This window comes from Dermochelys coriacea, chromosome 8, assembly GCF_009764565.3.
Source record: "Dermochelys coriacea isolate rDerCor1 chromosome 8, rDerCor1.pri.v4, whole genome shotgun sequence".
Taxonomy (NCBI): Eukaryota; Metazoa; Chordata; order Testudines; family Dermochelyidae; genus Dermochelys; species Dermochelys coriacea.
In genome coordinates this window covers 73,521,225-73,543,301 of record NC_050075.1, presented here as the reverse complement: position 1 = coordinate 73,543,301, position 22,077 = coordinate 73,521,225, and the positions used below count along the sequence as shown (strand labels likewise).

The following is a 22,077-nucleotide window of genomic DNA, read 5'->3' as shown; positions in this document are numbered from 1 at the left end:
TAATGTCTTTAGTTTAAACATACAGTGTATATAATATATTTTAAGGATATAGTTGCAGCAAGAGTATATGGCTGCTTACATCAACAAAAGCTGCAAAATTCAGAGTAAATGCTGAAAATCTGCACTTATACAGCCCTATTTATCTAGGTATTACAGCACATATTGCCTGTAAAAACAACCTACTATTTTTATTTCATCTTTCAGCTTTAAAATGATTAAATCTCAGGAAACTATCAGCTTGCTGTCTGATCTAACACCTCCTCCCTTTGTAGGAGTTTTGACCCTGACTTCAGTGGGATTGGGATCAAGTCCATAGCTGATCACGCAGAATGTACTACTCAGCACTTGCATGCACAAGAGAGGTTTGACTCTGCCAGAAATTATCACTGGCAGAGCACATACCTTCAAAGTGCTTTTATAAATAACAAATTCTCACAACACTTTTTGTCAAGGTAAATTCTAATGGTTTTGTTTAATATGAACAACAATACTTGCATATTTGCAATTCTTCTACCAAATAAGTTTAACTACAAAGCTCGCAGTTCGTGTTTTTAGCATCTGCCTGCTCATTAACACTTCTTTTTTTTTTTTTTTTGGTCAAACTTCCTACTGGAGAATGGCAGTAAATCTTTTACTGAGATTCTCCAGAGCTAATCAAAATGATATATAACTTTTTTTTTTAAAAAAAAAATCCCAGTTGCTATTTAAACTTTAAAAAAAAAATTCAACTTTCAAGTATACTGAATGTAGTGTGTCAAAAAAAATATTTTATGTAGCCATCTAATCTATCCCAATACAATTGGCAAAATGCTATACAGGTGCCCAGGTGAAGTATTACATAAAAAAAATGAGCTGATTTGTATGAAATGTCAGTATGAACGCTGAAACTTCCTTACTATTATTTTTCAAAGACCTTTTAAAATTTTAATTTAGGACTTGTAATAACCTCAATCTCCTTTTTTCATATTGTACTGATTATTTTTAAGTTTCTAAACTATTTGCTAGTGGTACCAGCATTGTCCTTTTGTATACCTTCGTATGAAAGACTCTAATTTTATGTCAAGGATATATTGTAATTGATTAAACGAATGAATGTAACATCAGTGCTCTTGTATTTCATACTTACCTCTTTTGTGATCTACAGATGAAGCGCTATACAAGAGTTAAGTATAATTTCCCCCATTTTACAGATGGGGAAACTGAGGCACAGAGCAGCAAAGTGACTTACTCAGTCACCCCCAGGCCAGCAGCAAATCCAGAAGTAGAGCCCAAGTCTCCAGAGTTAGTCTAGTGCTCTAGCCATTAGGCATCACTGCCCATCAAAGTTTGAAACAAATATCTGTTTTAAAATGAAGTACTTCTGCACACTTTGAAAGAAATCCACATAACATGCAAGGATGCATGCACATTTTAATCTTCCAAATCATGACTAACAGTGAGTTTCATTTTATCATAGGCTTATTACTGCCTAAAAGTGTAGACAATAGTTATATTGAGGATAGGGTGGGAGATTGCAGCTGCACTTCATTGTTATTGCTGTGTACTGTTCTCTCTAGGTTTGTTTACTTATACCTAAATACTAGGTATAAAACTGGTGTCAGTTAATACTTTAAGTTGTAAATTTGTAACTGGACATCTGACTTTAATCATCCTCAGAAGTACTAAATATTTTTTAAGTTAATGGCAGTTTTAATATAAAATATTTGACTTTTCAATGATTGCTGTTTGGGGTTGTTTTGTTGGGGGTGTGTGTGGGGGTGGGGGCATAAATCTGATTTCCTAGCAATAGCATCGGAGCCATTCTTCTAATGTCTTTGGAGCTTCTGTCTCAAAAGGATGGCCACGTTTTTTACCTGATACAGACTTGCTGTATCTAGTCAACCTTGAAGTTATGGAGCAGGTGCAACAAGTTATTTTGAAACCTAGGAATTAAGATACAAGAGGGGATATAGATATAGATATGCAATTCTTGATGGAGAATTGCCAGTATATGGCTTCTGCAGATATACTACTTTGAAGTCCTTGCCCAATATTCTGAATTTGGTGAAAGGAATGAAAAACTGGATTTTTGCACTAGACATTTCAGGTCTAGGTCTATGAGGGGGCATGAATAGTTTCAGTGGTTGTTGCTTTTCTAGATAGTTTGGGGGCTGCTAGTTCCCAGGCATGCATTTCCCCAGTAGTGTGACTTTGGAATGGAAAGGTGCTCCAACTACACTTGCAAATGAGTAGCCTCTGTCCCCTGACACTCCAAAGAGACTAGAAGGAGAGACTGAAAGGGGGGGGCGGGGGAAAGACTAAACAAAAGAGGAACAAACAGCTGGAAAGTGCAAAAGAAGGAACCAGAAAAGGGATTAAGTGCAGTCTCTCTATTTTGATTGTGGTGATTTGGGAATCATTGGTTTAATGAGATGAATTTAAAATTCTTAATTTTGTTAAACCAGATATTTGATGCAAATTATTCAGGTGACACATACAGCTGCAGGAAACTACTTAAAATAAATCACTCTGTCCAAAAGTAGATTACTTTTAGCTGTAGCTTGCTGAACATAGGAAGAAGACAAAATAGCCAAAATCTATTGCATGTTTTCCACTTTTATTGTATTTGCAATGCATTTCCACAAGTCTGTGATCTCTAAGTATAGTGTATGTATATCCAGTGTCATCTTTCTTTTTTTTACTGTGTAAAAAATCCAATTATGATAAAAGGAATTTAAAACTAGTTGTCCCACTTTACTTTTTTCATATTTTAGCCCAACAGCACTTTTCATTGTTAATGGAACTCCACCCTATTTTGGCAGACTTCTGAAATGAATCCTACTTTAATTTATGTTGGTGTCTCTTTAATACCTGACAGGTTTCAGAGTAGCAGCTGTGTTGGTCTCTATTCGCAAAAAGAAAAGGAGTACTTGTGGCACCTTAGAGACTAACAAATTTATTTGAGCGTAAGCTTTCGTGAGCTACAGCTCACTCATGAAAGCTTACGCTCAAATAAATTTGTTAGTGTCTAAGGTGCCACAAGTACTCCTTTTCTTTTTAATACTGGACACTCCCTCACTTTGTTTAACATTGGTGGTACAGTGCTTTGAAGATGTAAATTGTTGTTGTGCTAAGTATTTATTAGAGACACTGTCAACTTTTTGACTAAGCTAACTTTAAATGTTGCAGATTTTGCTACGGAATCCTTTAAAATGATATTTTCAGGGACAGTTAATTTTTTTTAAAATGCAGTGTAGACCCTTTTCTTCTTTCCTATTGATAAGGGTGTCTTTAGCAAGGGAAAAGACTTTACTGGGTGAACAGTGGTATTGACTATACACAAAGTGCTGTTTGAATACCCAAACTAAACTGAAGGGAAATAGGAAAACTAACTGATTTCAGTTAATTTTATGTATTTTAACTATAGTGGGTAGGATTTTCTAAGTGCATAAATGACCATTCCCACTGGAAGTCTTGTGGTGGTCCTAAATGACTTAGGCACGTTTGAAAATCCCACCCCATAAGTAAAATTTTTTCAGACAAATGACTCCCCCACCCCAGCCCCAAGCTGATGGTACTCCTTGCAAGTAAATATGAAGAGAGCAACTAGTATACAGTAATACAAATATCAGCACGCTTTCACTTGTTACTGTATTCCTGTAAACATCGGGGGGGGAGGCTATATGTAAATAAAAGCTGAGGTTGTCTCTATGTAAAATTACAGTTTGACAAACTAATACACTTAATGCCCCACCCTGATGTAGACAGTCCTAGCAAGAGGTGGGGAAGGAGAGGTGGATGCAAGAACACATACATGGTGGGAATGGGGGTGAGACCACAGGCTTCCCATTGACAGGGGAATGGGCTAGCCAGTAGGTACTCATAGTGCCTCTTTCACCCTCACTTATTTATACTCTTCCCCCTCCCTCCAGGTTTTCAAAAGCCTCTTGTTCCAGCTAGTTGCCCTGCACTCACTCCTCTTAGTTGTACCATAACAGCTTTGTTTTTAGGATGCTGCAAGTCTGACTTAACTGCCTGCATCAGGAAGAAATTGTTCCCCTTGGACCTAATTGGCAAAAGTGTGGGTTGTTCTTCTCCCCCCCCCCCCCACAGCATCATGGAAGCACAGTTTGGTTATAAGAATTAAGAGTCTTCCTTTCCTAATATTAAATTTTTGTTAAATGTTTTAGCTTTTTGCAACTTGCAGCCAGTGTCCAGTACAGTTAAGGCTACAAGGGACCAGTTCCCAGAGGTAAATGAGATCCTGGATTTCACTGGTGGCCCATTTACCGATGGGGAGAAAGGGGGAGACAAGAAGTCTTGATGCACTGAAGTCCTCTCTCGGTAACTTTTATACCTTCTATAGACATGGAGTGGGCAGGGGCTGTTAAAGAAAGAAGATTCAGAAACAAACTATCCTAGTTATTGGTTTTATGACAGGAATCCTGTAGCCCTGTCCTAGACCCCATTAAATGTCTGATATGCCACCCCCCCTCACATACAATGCTTTCCCCTGTGTTAAATAAAGTTGCTTACTGCCACTTGAAATCATTCAGTGTGCCTGTTAATTCATCTGCATGTCCAAATCTTTGGTTTGGATTTAGTCTCAGGATTCCTATTACCTGGATCAGAGAAGATGATACTCTGTTTCTAGCTGAAGATGATAGATGTATCAGTAGAATCATGGAACTCCTGAGACTAGATTAGAGAAATTCAACATTATCCCTCCCAGGGACAGTCATGTATGCAAAGAATGCCAAATATTTACTGTCTTCCTTTAGTTGCAATGACAATAAAACAAGTCCCAGAGATTTAAGAGGTAAATAGGATCTCTGACATTGATCTTGGTATTTTTTTTTTTTTAAAAAAAGGTCATTCAGTGATGACAATCGAGGCTTAAATTCTGCTCTCAGATATATGTATAAAATTACTATTGACTTCAGAGGAAGTTATGCACATATATCTTATGGCAGAATTTGGGCCTTAAAATGTAAGAGCATGGGATGAACAATTTTTGTTTTTTATACATGCTGAGCACACTAAACTCCTATAGCAATACAGTGGTTGTCATTAAGAAGTCAATATTTGCCAGCAGTTATTACTTCTTTCCAAGTATAGGGGAAACAGTGGCACCTGACATAACTGCTGTATGGCAAGTGTTGGTAAATGCTACCTTTTTAATGGGTTCCAGTGTAGAATTCAACCTCACAAACTGCTTCTCCAACAAACATTTAACTGCTGCTCTTAGGAGTGTGTGGTGCTGCCAAAAAGTAATAGAGATGAAGAATATATCTTTACTCCTCTGTAGACAGAAAAGTGGAAGATTTGTTTACAAGTGGAAACCTCAATCCAAAGTTATTTTGGGTAATTTGACAGTTTACAAAATGCTCAGTTTAATTGTGCAGCTGTGCTTTGGTGCCTTTCTGCCAGCTGCAGATTGTCAGAGAACAGCAAGATTCTAGCCACATGCCCTTCCTCCAACCCATCCCCTTTGCTGGGGCCTGTAACAAGATTGGAGTAGAGCTTGTGTAGTCTGTTCTACACCATCTACAGACTTCCCCTGAGCTGAGAGAATCTCTGCTGGCTAGTTATGCAGGCTTTCCAGCTTCTGCAGTGATGGAGCAGTGCAGAAGAGTTGGAACAGGACCAAGGATCTGACCTTCAGGCTCTGTTTTGGCTAAGTTACTAAAATGAGTACTCCATTTTCTATGAGTTTCAAGTATGGTTCTGCTGGATTTATTTAAAACACGAGAAATTCAAAATGTTCTTGAATCATTTTAGATCACTGTAAAATATATCCATTTTAATTTATCATAACTTATCACTATTTTTATGTTGATTGGGGAGTGCCATCATCTGTTAGCCAACTTTTGGCATTTGTTTAACCTTCCACAAATAACCAAGTATTTTGAATACTTGGTCAGTGATTTGGAGTCACACAACACATGGTATATTTCCCTGCTTTCTTAATTTCTTTAAAAAAAAAAAAAAAAAACCCAAAGGGCAGCAGTATTAGATGTTTAAACAATTTACTTTAAAGTTTTATAAAGAGGATTATGAAATTTATTACATTTACTTGACACTTTCAGTTTTGGTAAAGTATTTGATATCCTATACAATTTTACAAATGCTGGGAAACTTTAACAAAATGGAAATGGTCAATGTAGTCAGATTTAAATTTCTGACCAGAGTTTACATCCCTGATTCTTCTTTTTAATTATCTTGCTATGTAGGATGAAGGAATGTTGGCGTATTTTGGTAACTTCCGTCTGCTTGCAGAGTTCTCTACTCCTTTTGTGAATCAGCGGTAGGTGGTTGTTAATTATTTTACTTTAACTTGTGTCTTGTCATGTTGGATAACTGAATTCAACTGTGTATAACTAAAAGAAATTTGATTGACTTTCTATAGTCACTTGAACATAGCCAAATTTATAAGCCGGAAAAAGCTTGCTTGCTATGAAAATTTGGGGCTATTGTACTTCTAGAACTATGTTCCAATGCATTCCAGAGGAGTTCCTCCTTATTGTAAATAGCATTCTGTATGCAACATGAAGTTGGCATAAATCTATTGAACAAAAGACTATGCATAAGAGTATATTAGATTAAAAAAGAACCTCACCTGCCCAGTCCTATAATAGACTCAAACCTCTGGCTGAGTTACTGAAGTCCTCAAATCATGATTTAAAGACTTCAGGTTACAGAGAATCCACCATTTACACTAGTTTAAACCTGCAAGTGACCCGTGCCCTGTGCTGCAGAGGAAGGGGGGAAAATACCCCCCCCAGTCTCTGGCAATATGACCCCAGGGCAAGACCCACCAGCCAGACACCTGGGAAAGAATTCTCTATAGTAACTCGGAGCCCTCCCCATCTAGTGTCCCTATCAGTGGCTATTAGATATTTGCTTCTAGCAGTCGCACATCAGCTACATGCCATTTTAAGTAGTCTCATACCATCCCTTCCATAGCAAGTTCAATCTTGAAGCCAGTTAGGGGTGGGTGTGTGTGTGGGGGAGGGCGGGGGGGTTTGTGGGTTTTTTTGCCCCCACTGCTTCACTTGGAAGGCTGTTCCAGAGCTTCACTCTTATGATATTTAGAAACCTTCATCATTGTTCTAGATTACTTGTGGTCTATATTTTATAATACTGCTCTGCTTTCAGTCCACTGTCCTGGGGTTGTGTAGTAATTTTTTGTTAGAAGAAGGTCATGGTGCAATGAAGTTTGAGAACCCCTGCAGTAGAGTATACTCCATAGTCTCTCGTAGCTCTAAGAGAAGGTGCCATGTTGGGGTCTGCCTCAAACATTGGGGTTGGCAAATTCAGCTTTTAAATTACAGAGAAGGGGTGAGATTATAATCTATAAATGCTACTTTTTATCTGTTCAAGACTGCAAGGTGGTGGTTCCTGCTTTAATCTATCAATATTACTTCTGTATTGAGGAGTCCATAGGAAAAAGATCCAGTTGTGGCCTTATCAAGGTTATATAAAAAGGTGGTATTACCTCCCTGGGATGAAATCCTACCCCCCCATTGCAGTCAATGGGTAAACTCCCATTAACTTCAATAGGGCTAGGATTTCACCCAGACTTTTCAGTGGTATCTACCAATCTTTTTTTTAAAGATTGTGATATGAAGCATCACAACATCATTAAATATGCACAATTTACTTTAAATAAATGTTTGTTTAAAAGTTCCTTGACTGAGGTCAAGTGTCCTCAAATTCCCAGAATTATTATCTTAGCAGACAAACAGGAATCTCTACAGAAGATGGTGATAAAGCCTATTATATTAAGGAACTTACTGTCCCATAAATTCATATATATAACTTTAATTAAATTTGAGAAGAACCAGACCTCTGAGACAGTAACTAATGTAAATGTTCATAAAGATTAGTTTATATTATCTTTGTGTTTGTTCTCTGATATAGTATTAACAAATAACATCGAGCTGCAGTTATAATAAACAATTGCATTTTAATCTCAGAATTCCATTGATTTATATAACAACTCAATTATCATAGAATATCAGGGTTGGAAGGGACCTCTGGAGGTCATCTAGTCCAACCCCTTGCTCAAAGCAGAACCTAATTCCCAACTAAAATCATCTCAGCCAGGGCTCTGTCAAGCCTGACCTTAAACCTCTAAGGAAGGAGATTCTACCACCTCCCTAGGTAACCCATTCCAGTGCTTCACTACCCTCCTAGTGAAAACATTTTTCCAAATATCCAACCTAAACCTCCCCCACTGCATCTTAAGACCATTACTTCTTGTTCTATCATCTGGTACCACTGAACAGTCTAGATCCATCCTCTTTAGAACCCCCTTTCAGGTAGTTGAAAGGAGCTATCCAATCCCCCCTCATTCTTTTCTTCTGCAGACTAAATAATCCCAGATCCCTCAGCCTCTCTTCAAAGTCATGTGCTCCAGCCCCCTAATCACTTTTGTTGCCCTCCGCTGGACTTTTTATAGTGGTTTTTTTTTTTTCACATCCTTTTTGTAGTGTGGGGCCCAAAACTGACACAGTACTCCAGATTAGGCCTTACCAATGCTGAATAGAGGGGAATGATCATGTCCCTCAATCTTCTGACAATGCTCCTACTTATACAGCCCAAAATGCCATTAGCTTTCTTGGCAACAAGGGCATGCGGTTGACTCCTATCCAGCTTCTTGTCCATGGTAACCCGTATGTCCTTTTCTACAGAACTGCTGCCTAGCTACTCGGTCCCTAGTCTGTAGCAATGCATGGGATTCTTCATAAGTGCAGGACTCTGCACTTGTCCTTGTGGAATCTCGTCAGATTTCTTTTGGCCTGTTCCTCTAATTTGTCTACCCTCCAGCATATCTACCACTCCTCCCAGTTTAGTGTCCTCTGCAAACTTGCTGAGGGTGTAATCCACGCTATCCTCCAGATCATTAATGGAGATATTGAACAAAACTGGCCCCAGGACCGACCCTTGGAGCACTTTGGTTGATACTGGCTGCCAACTAGACATGGAGCCATTGATCACTACCTGTTAAGCCCGATCTAGCCAGCTTTCTAGCCACCGTATAGTGCACTCATCCAGTCCATACTTCTCTAACTTGCTGTAAGAATAGCATGGGAGACCGTATCAAAGCTTTGCTAAAGTCAAGGAATAACACATCCACTGCTTTCCCCTCATCCACAGAGCCAGTTACCTCATCAAAGAGGTTAGTCAGGCATGACTTGCTCTTGATGAATCATGCTGACTGTTCCTGATCACTTTCCTCTCCTCAAAATGCTTCAAAATTGAGTTCTTGAGGACCTGCTCCAGGATATATTTCCCCCCACCAGGGACTGAGGTGAGGTTGACTGGCCTGTAGTTTCCCAGATCCTCCTCCTTTCCTTTTTTTTAAAGATGGGCACTACATTAGCCTGTTTCCAGTTATCCAGGACCTCCCCCTATTGCCATAAGTGTTCAAAGATAATGGCCAATGGCTCTGCAATCACATCCACCACCTCCTTTAGCACTCTTGGATGCAGTGCATCTGGCCCCATGGACTTGTGCTCGTCAAGCTTTTCTAAATAGTCCTGAACCACTTCTTTCTCCACAGAGGGCTGGACACTTCCTCCCCATACTGTGCTACCCAGTGCAATAGTCTGGGAACTGACCTTGTTCGTGAAGACAGAGGCGAAAAAAGCATTGAGTACATTAGCTTTTGCCACATCCTCTTTCATTAGGTTGCCTCCCTCATTCAGTAAGGGTCACTTTCCATGACCACCTTCTTGTTGCTAATATACCTGAAGAAACCCTTCTTGTTACTCTAACATCCATTGCTAACTGCAATTCCAAGTGTGGTTTGGCCTTCCTGATTTCACTCCTGCATGCCTGCACAATATTTTTATACTCCTCCCTCATCATTTGTCCAATCTTCCACTTCCTGTAAGCTTCTTTTTTGTGTTTTTAAGATCAGCAAGGATTTCACTGTTAAGCCAAGCTGGTTGCCTGCCATATTTACTATTCTTTCTACACAGTGGGATGGTTTGTTCCTGCAACCACCATAAGGATTCTTTAAAATACAGCCAGCTCTCCTGGATTCCTTTCCCCCTCATGTTCTCCCAGGGGATCCTGCCCATCAGCTCCCTGAGGGAGTCAAAGTCTGCTTTTCTGAAGTCCAGGGTCCAATTCTGCTGCTCTCCTTTCTTCCTTGTGTCAGGATCCTGAACTCTATCATCTCATGGTCACTGCCTCCCAGGTTCCCATCCACTTTTGCTTCCCCTACTAATTCTTCTCGGTTTGTGAGCAGCAGGTCAAGAAGAGCTCTGCCCCTAGTTGGTTCCTCCAGCACTTGCACCAGGAAATTGTCCCCTACAATTTCCAAAAACTTCCTGGATTGTCTGTGCACTACTGTATTGCTCTCCCAGCAGATACCAGGGTGATTGAAGTCCCCCATGAGAACCAGGGCCTGCGATCTAGTAACTTCTGTTAATTGCCTGAAGAAAGCCTCGTCCACCTCATCCCCCTGGTCTGATGGTCTATAGCAGATTCCCACCACGACATCCCCCTTGTTGCTCACACTTAAACCCGAGAGAGTCTCTGGATTAAGTTTTCTGCAGTTTCATACTGGAGCTCTGAGCAGTCATACTGCTGCCTTACATACAATGCAACTACCCTATCTTTTCTGCCCTGCCTGTCCTTCCTGAACAGTTTATATCCATCCATGACAGTACTCCAGTCATGTGAGTTCTCACCAAGTCTCTATTCCAATCACATTATAATTCTTTGACTGTGCCAGGACTTATCACTCTCATGATTTTGGCTTAAATTTTCACCAGATGGGGTATAAAATACAGGTCAATTTAGGATTCTCTTCGTTACATATGAAAATCTCAAACTATTTGTACCTCACTATATCTAACTGACAAGCTAAACAAAACAAATTTCTTATGTTTTTAAAAATTAAAATAAGGAAAGTGCCAAAGTTGAATGTAGGGATAATACAACCCTAAAGGAAAACTGTAACAATCTTGTAGCCCAATTAATGGTAGCATGTAATGTTATGAAATAACATACTTGGCAAGTGAAATATTTTCACTCTTATTTACAATTTATTCTAAAAATTGAAGTCTAAAGATAAAATTTAGAACAATAAAACCATAGAAGAAAAAGCAGACCATTGTTCTGGATTTTAGTGTCTATCTTGCTTCTCCTCATCTCCATCTTGCAATTAGAAAAATATTGGTATAATATATCTCTTGAATTTATATTTTGAGAAAGTAATTTTATGACTCAAATGAAACTGTTTCTGGAGATCTGTTAATATGAATACTACTGATGAGTTTGTTCAGTATTCCTAATGACTAACTTAATACAAAAAAATGTATAGTACAGGACACTAAAGTCTTGCTCTTGTAGAGCAGATTTCTGTTTAAGATTTTTTTTAACTCAGCTGACAGTGAGCTGTAGAATTGAATTGTCTTTGCCTAAAATTTAAAGGTTTAAACCACAGTCTAGCAGAGCAATACTCTGCTCACTTCACAAAAACCACTATCACAATTTGCTTCCTTGTTGGCATAAAGACAAAGATCTAAATGGACCTAGAGACTGAACCTCCCTCTTCCCTAGAGACAGTCACTCTTCTCAGCATTAAGCACATAAGTAGAATAGTGAGGGCAGTATGAACTGCCCTGATGCTGTCTGTGCTATCTGTTCTATAGTTAGGAGTCTCCAGTGCTGTCTAATAATCCAGCACTTTCATAAGCATTAAATTCACTTTTTAAAAAATTACAAAGGAATTGCACAATTGTCATAACAGTAAATAGAGGTATTACTTTTTCTTAAATTATTACCTTGCATCTCCTTTCTGTTCTACTGGTTTCTGATTTGGGCATGTCCATATACAAGGCAAGTTTAATTTCAGCATAGATTTAGTCAGTGATAGGCAAAACATAAATTGTCATTCTGACTTTGGTTGTGAGCAGTTGTGCTATTACCATTTTTTCATTTATTGTTTAAAAAGCATTCATAAATTAATATGCTGGCATGGCACAGTACCCAATCAGCATCTTGATGCCTATCTAAGAAAATATTTGACTTTGATTATACTTACTAGGGATCTATAATGTCCAGTCATATCACAAGTATCTGTCAATACGGCTGTGACCCCTAGTAATAAATTTGTAACAGGTTATATGATTAGTTTTACAAAGTGGAAGTTCTAACAATCATTACATCTGTTGCTTAATGGTCAGTAGTTTTAGCTGGTTATGCCTTCACAGGTTCAGCAGTTCAGATGTTTTCTATGGTTTGGTCTTCTCTATCCTTTCTCTGACTTGTCACAGCTGTACCAATCTTCAATGCAGTGATTTTATTGTGAGGTGAAGGGGAAAGAGAGGAACATGTAATAATACTTTAAGAACCCAACCCACACGTTCTACTTGCCAGGCAATAGGCTATATGTAATAGTTATACCTCTCTAGTAGGGCATCAAAATATAGAAAACCTATTCAAAATTACTCCACCACACTGACATTTTTCATACAGCTAAGCATTAACATAATAATGGAATTCAACTTCTAATGTTTAGAGCTGAGGTTTTGGCTTGGGACCAGACTGATCTCTAAGGATCTTACTAGGACAGTAACAAGGCACCAATCACAAAAGCCCAAGTCCAGCAAATGTGAAATAACAGATGGGGTGGGGTCCTACTTACAACACCAATTCCGAACTTCTTTCTTGCCCTATAATTAGGGCCCTACCAAATTCATGGCCGTGAAAAATGCGTCATGGACTGTGCAATCTGGTCTTTTTTTGTGTGTACTTTTACCCTATATACTATACAGATTTCACAGGGGAGACCAGCGTTTCTCAAACTGGGGGGTCCTGATCCAAAAGGGGGTGCAGGGTGGTCATAAGGTTTATTGTAAGGGGGCTGTAATATTGCCACCCTTACTTCTGCAGTGCTGTCTTCACCCTTACTTCTGCGGTGCTGGGTGGCTGGAGAGTAGAGGCTACTGGCCGAGGACCCAGCTCTGCAGGCAGCAGCACAGATGCTATGGTATTGCCATCCTTACTTCTGTGCTGCTACTGGTGGCAGTGCTGCCTTCAGAACTGGCTCCTGGCCAGCAGTCGCTGCTCTCCGGCTTACCAGCTCTGAAGGCATCGCAGCCACCAGCAGCAGCACAGTAGTAAGGGTGGCAATACTGTGACCCCCCCCAATAACCCTGAGGCCCCCTTTCAGGTTACCCCTACAGTTACAACATTCTGAAATTTCAGATTTAAATATCTGAAATAATGAAACTTACAATTTTTAAAATCCCATGACTGTGAAATTGACCAAAATGAACCATGAATTTGGTAGGGGCCTTAATCTATAATTCTGAGGAAGTTTGGAGTTAAATTTCTCAGCTCAGTTTCACTTTTAAAAAAAAAATTCTAATCAGGCAGTGCAAATTAAACTGTTCAAAGAATGAAATTATTTCAAAATAGTCATTTTAAAGTTTTAATTTACAAAACAAATGATCCATGCTCTACAGCAGTGGTTTTCAGCCTGTGGTCTGCAGACCCCTAAGGGTCCACAGATTGTCTAAGATTTCCAAAGCCTCTATTTGAAATTTTGTTAGGGGTACACAAATGAAAAAGGTTGAAAACCACTCTTCTACACTACAGTAATAGCAACTAACGTATACTTATTACATATTAGTATACAATTCAAATTAGGAGATTATTGTACATGCTGTTCCTTAAAATATTATGAAACTTTTTAATGTAGTAATGGAGACTACAGGATGCTTTGCACCAAGACAATTAACTGGCCTAAAGAGCTTTTAGATGAAGCCACAATACAAGGCAGGAGAAATTAGTTAAGGACATTGAAGTCAATGGTAAATGGGACAAAATACAACATGGTTTTACAAAAGGTAGATTGTGCCAAACCAACCTGATCTCCTCCTTCTTTGAAAAAGTAACAGATTTTTTAGATAAAGGAAACGCAGTGGATCTAATTTACCTAGATTTCAGTAAGGCGTTTGATACCGTGCCACATGGGGAATTACTGATTAAATTGGAAAAGATGGGGATCAATATGAACATCAAAAGGTGGATAAGGAATTGGTTAAAGAGGAGACTGCAATGGGTCCTACTGAAAGGCGAACTGTCAGGCTGGAGGGAGGTTACCAGTGGAGTTCCTCAGGGATCGGTTTTGGGACCAATCTTATTTAATCTTTTTATTACTGACCTTCCCACAAAAAGTGGGAGTGTGCTAATAAAGTTTGCAGATGCTACAAAGATGGGAGGTATTGCCAATTCAGAGAAGGATCAGGATATTATACAGGAGGATCTGGATTACCTTGTAAACTGGAGTAATAGTAATAGGATGAAATTTAATAGTGAGAAGTGTAAGGTTATGCATTTAGGGATTAATAACAAGAATTTTAGCTATAAGTTGGGGACGCATCAATTAGAAATGGAAGAGGAGAAGGACCTTGGAGTATTGGTTGATCATAGGATGACTATGAGCTGCCAATGTGATATGGCTGTGAAAAAAGCTAATGCGGTTTTGGGATGCATCAGGAGAGGCATTTCCAGTAGGGATAAGGAGGTTTTAGTACCGTTATACAAGGCACTGGTGAGACCTCACCTAGAATACCATGTGCAGTTCTGGTCTCCCATGTTTAAAAAGGATGAATTCAAACTGGAGCAGGTACAGAGAAGGGCTACTAGGATGATCCGAGGAATGGAAAACTTGTCTTATGAAAGGAGACTTAAGGAGCTTGGCTCGTTTAGCCTAACTAAAAGAAGGTTGAGGGGAGATATGATTGCTCTCTATAAATATATCAGAGGGATAAATACAGGAGAGGGAGAGGAATTATTTAAGCTCAGCACCAATGTGGACACAAGAACAAATGGGTATAAATTGGCCACCAGGAAGTTTAGACTTGAAATTAGACAAAGATTTCTAACCATCAGAGGAGTGAAGCTTTGGAATAGCCTTCCAAGGGAAGCAGTGGGGGCAAAAGATCTATCTGGTTTTAAGATTCTACTCGGTAAGTTTATGGAGGAGATGGTATGATGGGATAATGTGATTTTGGTAATTAATTGATCTTAAATATTCAGGGTAAATAGGCCTAATCCCCTGAGATGGGATATTAGATGGATGGGATCTGAGTTACCCAGGGAAGAATTTTCTGTAGTATCTGGCTGGTGAATCTTGCCCATATGCTTTAGCTGATCGCCATATTTGGGGTCAGAAAGGAATTTTCCTCCAGGGCAGATTGGAGAGGTCCTGGAGGTTTTTCACCTTCCTCTGTAGCATGGGACACAGGTCACTTGAGGGAGGATTCTCTGCTCCTTGAAGCCTTTAAACCACAATTTGAGGACTTCAATAGCTCAGACATAGATGAGGTTTTTCATAGGAGTGGGTGGGTGAGATTCTGTGGCCTGCATTGTGCAGGAGGTCGGACTAGATCAGAATGGTCCCTTCTGACCTTAGTATCTATGAAGGCAGCATTTTAGGATTGGGAGGGCTTGGGGATAAATTGAATAGTGACTGGTCATAAGAAGGGATTTGAAAAATCTGAAATTTGTTTGGTTTTGTGAACACTTCTCTCTTGCAGGTGGTTCTTTGAAGTGCTGGGGTACCCCAGGTCTTCAAAAGCCAACATCATCAATGGGGTGCTGATGACAGTCGTGTTCTTCATGGTGAGGATTGTAGTCATGCCCGTTTATTATGCCAACGTCATTTCTGTGTTTGGAACAGAGGCTTTCCACAGAGTAGGAGTTGCAGCCCAAAGCGCCTGGATTATCTCTAGTGTTGTCTTGGATGTGATGAACTTGATGTGGATGGTCAAAATTACAAAGGGGTGCTACAAAGTTATTTGTCTCATTGGACAAGAAGAAGTCCAAATGTGTAAGAATGGAAAAACTGACTAGAAATCATATATGTAAAACTGAACTTCTCTATAAAGATAATTTGGGTTCATTGAAACAATGCACACTCTTGCCATAAAATGCTCCTCTAAGGAAACAAGGTTTTGCCTCTTTGATCTTAACCTTTCCCTTGGCACACTGCCTGCATGCGCAGGGTCACTTCATTTAAAGACAATCCCACTCTATGGAATGGGAAACAATGGCATATGACATACCGTATGTATAGGTTCATACAAATGCGTCTAGCTTGTGTTCTAAGCACTTAATTGACAAATGAACTTTAAAAAGGAACAGACTGATTAGTTGGTGGTCTTCCATCTGTATGTTCCTAAAATGATTTCACTCAGGTTTCTCAATGTGTTGTGTGGTGTTTTTTTTTTTTTTTTTTAAAGCCTGTGAATGTTGAGATCTTTTGTTGTAAATTATGCAGATATGGCAAGTTTCCTGCCATGTTTCTGTGCTTTCTCTTATTAGTATTTGGTGTTTAACAATCAAGATTTCTTCCTTGACAACTTTTTTTTTTTTTTTTTTTTGGCAACAAAGGCTAAGAATTTAGCTTTGATGCTAGGAAATATTTTACTGACTTTGTTGCCTTATGCATGGACACAATCTTTTGGGGATTTATGAAAGTTTTACAGATACTGGTATAATGTTTTATCTTATCGTATGTGGAGGGATGACTGTGCTACTAGAAGGACATTAGCACAGCAGTAGTATTGTTAAATCTGATCAGAAGTTACCCTGGTAAACAGTGTGTGTGGAAACAAAATCATTTTTACAACAGTGCTCTCACTGTGAAGAAGGCGGTGGCGGCGTCAGCTGCTGCTACTATTTTTGAAAAGTATTGCAACTCTACTTCTAAATGTATTTGTATTATTTTAACCAAGAGACTTCTAGGGTGTAAACAACTTAAATATAGGAGACTAAATAGTTTTGTATATGTGGCTGCACAGTAACTCTCTCCCCTCCAGAGCCACCACCTTAGTATGAAAATGCTCATATTGTGTTCAAATGCTCATATAAATGTATATTTTTTCATAGTTTCCTTGTTGTTCATATGGCTGGAAATTTGAGGTGCTGGCCAAAGAAAGCCATCTTATAAGCAAGAAGACTTATCAGTGGCCACAACAGAGAATAGTTTGTTCTCTTCAAAACTGATTTATAGAGTGGGTCACAGAAGCAGCTAACTTCATAGGGACAACTTTCTGTTTTTGGATCCACATAGTCCTTGGCAGATATTCTGCTTTCTCTTCAATCATAGAACTTCCAGTGATGCCCATGGGAAATTTGAGAATGTGGGAAGATCGGAATATGGAAGAGATGCCAACCTGAGAATTTTGTTTTCTCCCATATAACTGTTGTGGAGGGGCTAGGTGTTTTTGTTTTTATTTGGAACAATGCTTTCTTCACTTGATTTGTCATCACTTGTAGTTTGTGATACCATCTGCTAGTATGTTCTGCTGAAACTGCATTTTCACCCACTAGTGTGGTGCTATTACATAAAAACATTGTAGCAAACTATTCAAGCAACTTCTTGTTTCTTGTCCTGTTGCGATATGTTTTTTTGTGCTGTTCTCTTTCCTCTACACAAATGTAGGTGTCTGGCTATTAGTGTGGGCTAGAAGGGAGAGCTATAAAACACAAAATTCAGGAACTAGCTGTCCCTTTTATGATTTATTGAGGGCTTGTCTACACTTACAGCTTCACTGTAGCACTTAGTGAAGACACTACCTATACCGATCGAACAGCTTTTCCTGTTGGCATAGGTACTCAACCTTCCCAGGAGGCAGTAGCAATATCAGTAGGAGAAGCCCTCCTGTTGACATAGCACTGTCGACACTGGAGGCTAGGTCAGTATAACTACATTGCTCAGGGTGTGGATTTTCCATGTCCCTGAGTGCCGCAGTAATACTGACGTAAGTTTGTAGTGTAAATCAGGGTTCCGTCTCCCTAGGTCACCAAGATGACTTCACAAACTGCTAGCAAAGACCTTTTGCATTGTCTTGCAGTATAGCCAAGGCAGTTGTGGCTAAAGCAGTTCAGCTCTCCTCTTTGAAGAGTATAATAGAGCATTATATGGGTTGATATCACCTTTTTTACAAGTGTAGTTACATTATTTAACAATAATTTTTTTCAGCATTATCTCTTTATTTTTCAATGGGTGGGAGGCAGATTGCTAATGCATTCAGTTCCTTACATTATATTCTTGGCAGTCCTGTTGCCTTATTATGTAGATGAGTTGTTCAGTCCTAGAAAGCATAGTAACTGAAGTGTGTTTTTTTATTATCATTCTTGAATTAGCACAGTGGTTTTTTCTTTGGAACCAATAAATTCATATCATGCCCTCCATTACATTTTTTATTAAAACATAGATTCAGATACTTTTAAAAAGTGATTAAATTAAAACACATCCTGCACAAAATTCAGTATGCACACAAAGGCAGTTCTAAAGTATTAGTGTTCAGGATGGTAACTAGTGAAAAGTTTTTTGTAATCTGATTAATAACTAAGTGTGCACATTTGTAATTTATGTTTACGTTTTGGTTTTCTCTGTTTCAAAATCAGTAATTGAGTAGACTCAAGCACTTTGGATAAAATACACCTTGAACATAGAAGTATGGTGTTTACTAATTCTGAAAATAAAATACAGTAGGATAAAACATTTTTCATAAGGAAAATGATTTTACAGGAAGCAAGGACTTCATGATTGCATTGGAAGTCTGTCCTTTTTAAAGCACTCATCTTTAATGGCATTTGAATCCTACATATAGTAAATTAAATTCCAAATTTCCAATGTAGTCTTCACTAAAACTATAAACTTTAAAGTGTATTCCCTTGTATTCTCTATTCTACATAAATCTTAGATGGTGACTAAGACTCAGGTTTATCATAAGTATGAAAGATATTAAAACTAGATTGAACAATCTACAGTGGAAGAGGAATGGGCTAGATGACCTACTAATCAATTTGGTCCGAATAGCTTTTATCCTCTAGGATTCAATTGCACTGTAAAAGATCAGCAAATATATCCAACCATATTTCCTATGTCCATTTGGTTTGAATTAAGTTCTGATTTATTTTATTTGGTGTTACAAGATTATACTATAACCACACAGCAGTTGTGTGCAAGAATAATTTTTAAATGGTCATGAATTCCAACGTATTGGGCATGGACAGAAATATACAGATTGCACATAGGTGCATTCAGTCCATCACACATCCTTTGTTTTTTAGGGCTCCTTCACAGGCCACTAAGATTATATATGATGCAACATATTGTACAATACTGAAACCAGTTGCTGTTTTGTTCCTCTACTAGACTCATAGTTTAGTAGTTACATTTCTCTATCTGAAGTATCAGTCCAAAACTGCACAGATTAAATTGTCTCCTTTATTCAAAATAGAATTGTTGCTAGAATTTCTAATCACAAGCATCTGTCTTGTAAAGGACTTATGATTGATATCAAATACACATATGCATCTTAGTCTTGCAAAATTCTATAGGTCCATGGTGAGCAGCATGGAATGGTTGTGGTTTTTTTTTTTTCTGGGCAGGAGAAGGTGTTGCAGGGTGTTTTTTGATGGGTGTATGTGTCTGGGGTGGCAGATCTGAAGGTGTGTGTACAGATGCTCATTTGGGACTAGATTTCTTTCCCCTTAGAATTTTGCCATCCTAGGAAGTAAAGTCAGTGATTCCCTCTTTGAGCTGAGGTAGTAACCTGAACAGCCCATAGCAAAGCACAGCTTATTGTTTGCCTTTTCCCCTGCCATCTTTGCATTCAGTGAGCTCTACTGGCTGATGTGTTAAGAGGATACCACAGCACTTCCCCTTCTACAGTACTGACTACCAAGTATGTAGTAAGAGAACACTGAGGGTATGTCTAAAGTGCAATGTAAGCCTGGGCTCAGACTCAGGCCTGAGCGCTAACCCCCCTTCTGTCTACACACAAAGCTAAGGCCAGTAAGCCCCTGGACCCAGACTTTAGGATCCAGCGAGAGGGGTTCCTCCAAACCCAAGCCCCACTAATCCACAGTGCATCATTATGTAGTGTGGATGCAGCTTGAGCCTGGGTCCCCCAGGCTCATGTCCTGATAGTTTGCTAATTCTATCACACAGTCCCATGGGCCAATGTTCCTTGTTCTTTCTATCTCAAGACTAGCCAGCTGACTCCCAGGAAATGGAAGCCTCCCCTTGTTCAAGTACAGCTGCTCAGTGGTTAATATAGTATTCTGACTGCTGAGCTGCAAACAGAATGAACCATCTCCTGTGCTAGCTATGGCCACCGATAAGAATTCCATTGACGAACATGTTCCCTGGTGACGGGACCACAGTCAGATATTGGTTAATCTCTGGTGCAAGGCAAGCAACAAGTTTCTCTTCACTACAAAATTGCAGATGAACTGGCAGTGTGTGGGATTCACCGGACTGGTGACCAGTGCTGGGTCCGGATTAAGCAGCTCAAGATATTGGAAAGCCAAGGTTGAAACCACACCTTTGGGAACTCCCCAACATCCTGCCTCTTTAATGAGGAGTTTGACTGGTTGTTGGCTACTGCACCAAGCATGGAACCAACAGCAGTTCACGATAGCCTGGTCAGCTGGGATAGTGACCTTCTGACCCCTGAACTACTCCTATACTAGAGGGGAACCAGCAGGCACCAGATCAAGCTAGTGAAGTGACTCTGGTGCTCACACTGGTTTCCAAAGAGGTTCTGCCACCAGAGCAGCTGCGGCACATATTGGGTCCATACTCAAAGGAGCAGTTTGATTTTTTTTTTTTTTTTTTTTTCCCCCCCCTCTCCCAGGGAGGAGCCTACTGCAGAAACAGAAGAGACATAAGTAGCCCCAGAGCCTGGTACATTTCTGGATCCATGTTTTGTTGCTCTTAATATAGGAATGGGAGAAATTTTCAGATTTATGACCCAATGCAAAATGTATTACAAGTAGGGCTGTCAATTTCATCACAGTTAACTCGCACGATTAACTCAAAATTAATCTCAATTAATTGCACTGTTAAACAATAGAATACTAATTAAAATTTTTTTTGGATGTTCATTTTCAAATATGATTTATATTACAATACAGAATACAAAGTGTACAGTGCCCACTTCATATTATATTTCTGATTAGAAATATTTGCACTGTAAAAATGATAAAACAAAAGATAGTATTTTTCAATTCACCACATAGAAGTACTGTAGTGCAACCTCTTTATCATGAAAGCGTAACTTACAAATGTAGATTTTTTGTTACATAACTGCACTCAAACAAAATAATAGAAAAAGTTGGAGCCTACAAGTCCACTAAGTCCTACTTCTTGTTCAGCCAATTGCTAAGACAAACAAGCTAGTTTCCATTTATGGGAGATACCTGGTTAGTGCTTATTTACCATCTCACCTGAAAATGAGAACAGGCATTCACATGGCACTTGTGTAGTTGGCGTTGCAAGGTATTTATGTGCCAGGTATAATGAACATTTGTATGTCCCTTCATGCTTTGGCCACCGTTCTAGAGGACATGCTTCCATGCTGATACTCGGTTTTTTTGGTTTTTTTTAAGTGTTAATTTAATTTGTGACTGATCACCTTGGGGGAGAATTGTATGTCTCCTGTTCTGTTTTACCCACATTCTGCCATATTTCATGTTATAGCAGTCTCAGATGATGACCCAGCACATTTGTTTTAAGAACACTTTCACTGCAGATTTGACAAAATGCAAAGAAGGTACCAATGTGAGATTTTTAAAGTAACTACAGCACTTGACCCAAAGTTTAGGAATCTAAAGTGCCATCTAAAATCTGAGAGGGATGAGGTGTGGAACATGCTTTCAGAAGTCTTAGATGAGCAACACTCAAATGTGAAGACTACAGAACCTGAACCATCAAAGAAAATCAACCTTCTGCTGTTGGCATCTGACTTGGATGATGAAAATGAACATGCGTCACTGCGCACTGCTTTGGATAGTTTATCAAGCAGAACCCATCAGCATGGACGCATGTCCTCTGGAATAGTGGTTGAAGGTGAAGGGACATATGAATCTTTAGCACATCTGGCACGTAAATATCTTGCAACGCTGGCTACAACAATGCCATGTGAACAAACACCTGTTCTCACTTTCAGGTGACGTCTCCTGAAAATTGTAACCAAACTTGAATAACAGTGGGGACAGTTACTCCATTTATGACAGTCATTTGGTGGAATAGTGTACTGGCCTGTC

At 39.2% G+C, this 22,077-nt stretch overlaps 1 protein-coding gene across 4 annotated transcripts in view; it reads left to right on the top strand.

Moving 5' to 3' along the window:
• Nucleotides 1-20,845, top strand: part of LOC119859834 (TLC domain-containing protein 4-B-like) — a 57,813-nt gene extending 36,968 nt beyond the window's left edge. For 3 of the 4 annotated variants that reach the window (XM_038412570.2, XM_038412571.2, XM_043490528.1), the window contains exons 6-7: nt 6,213-6,286; nt 15,549-20,845. In XM_038412570.2, coding sequence (XP_038268498.1) covers nt 6,213-6,286; nt 15,549-15,864 — 390 coding nt within the window. In that variant the 3' untranslated portion in view covers nt 15,865-20,845. The remainder of the gene's footprint in view (nt 1-6,212; nt 6,287-15,548) is intronic. The other variant, XM_043490529.1, reaches the window with a different exon arrangement.
• The last annotated feature ends 1,232 nt before the right edge of the window (nt 20,846-22,077 follow it).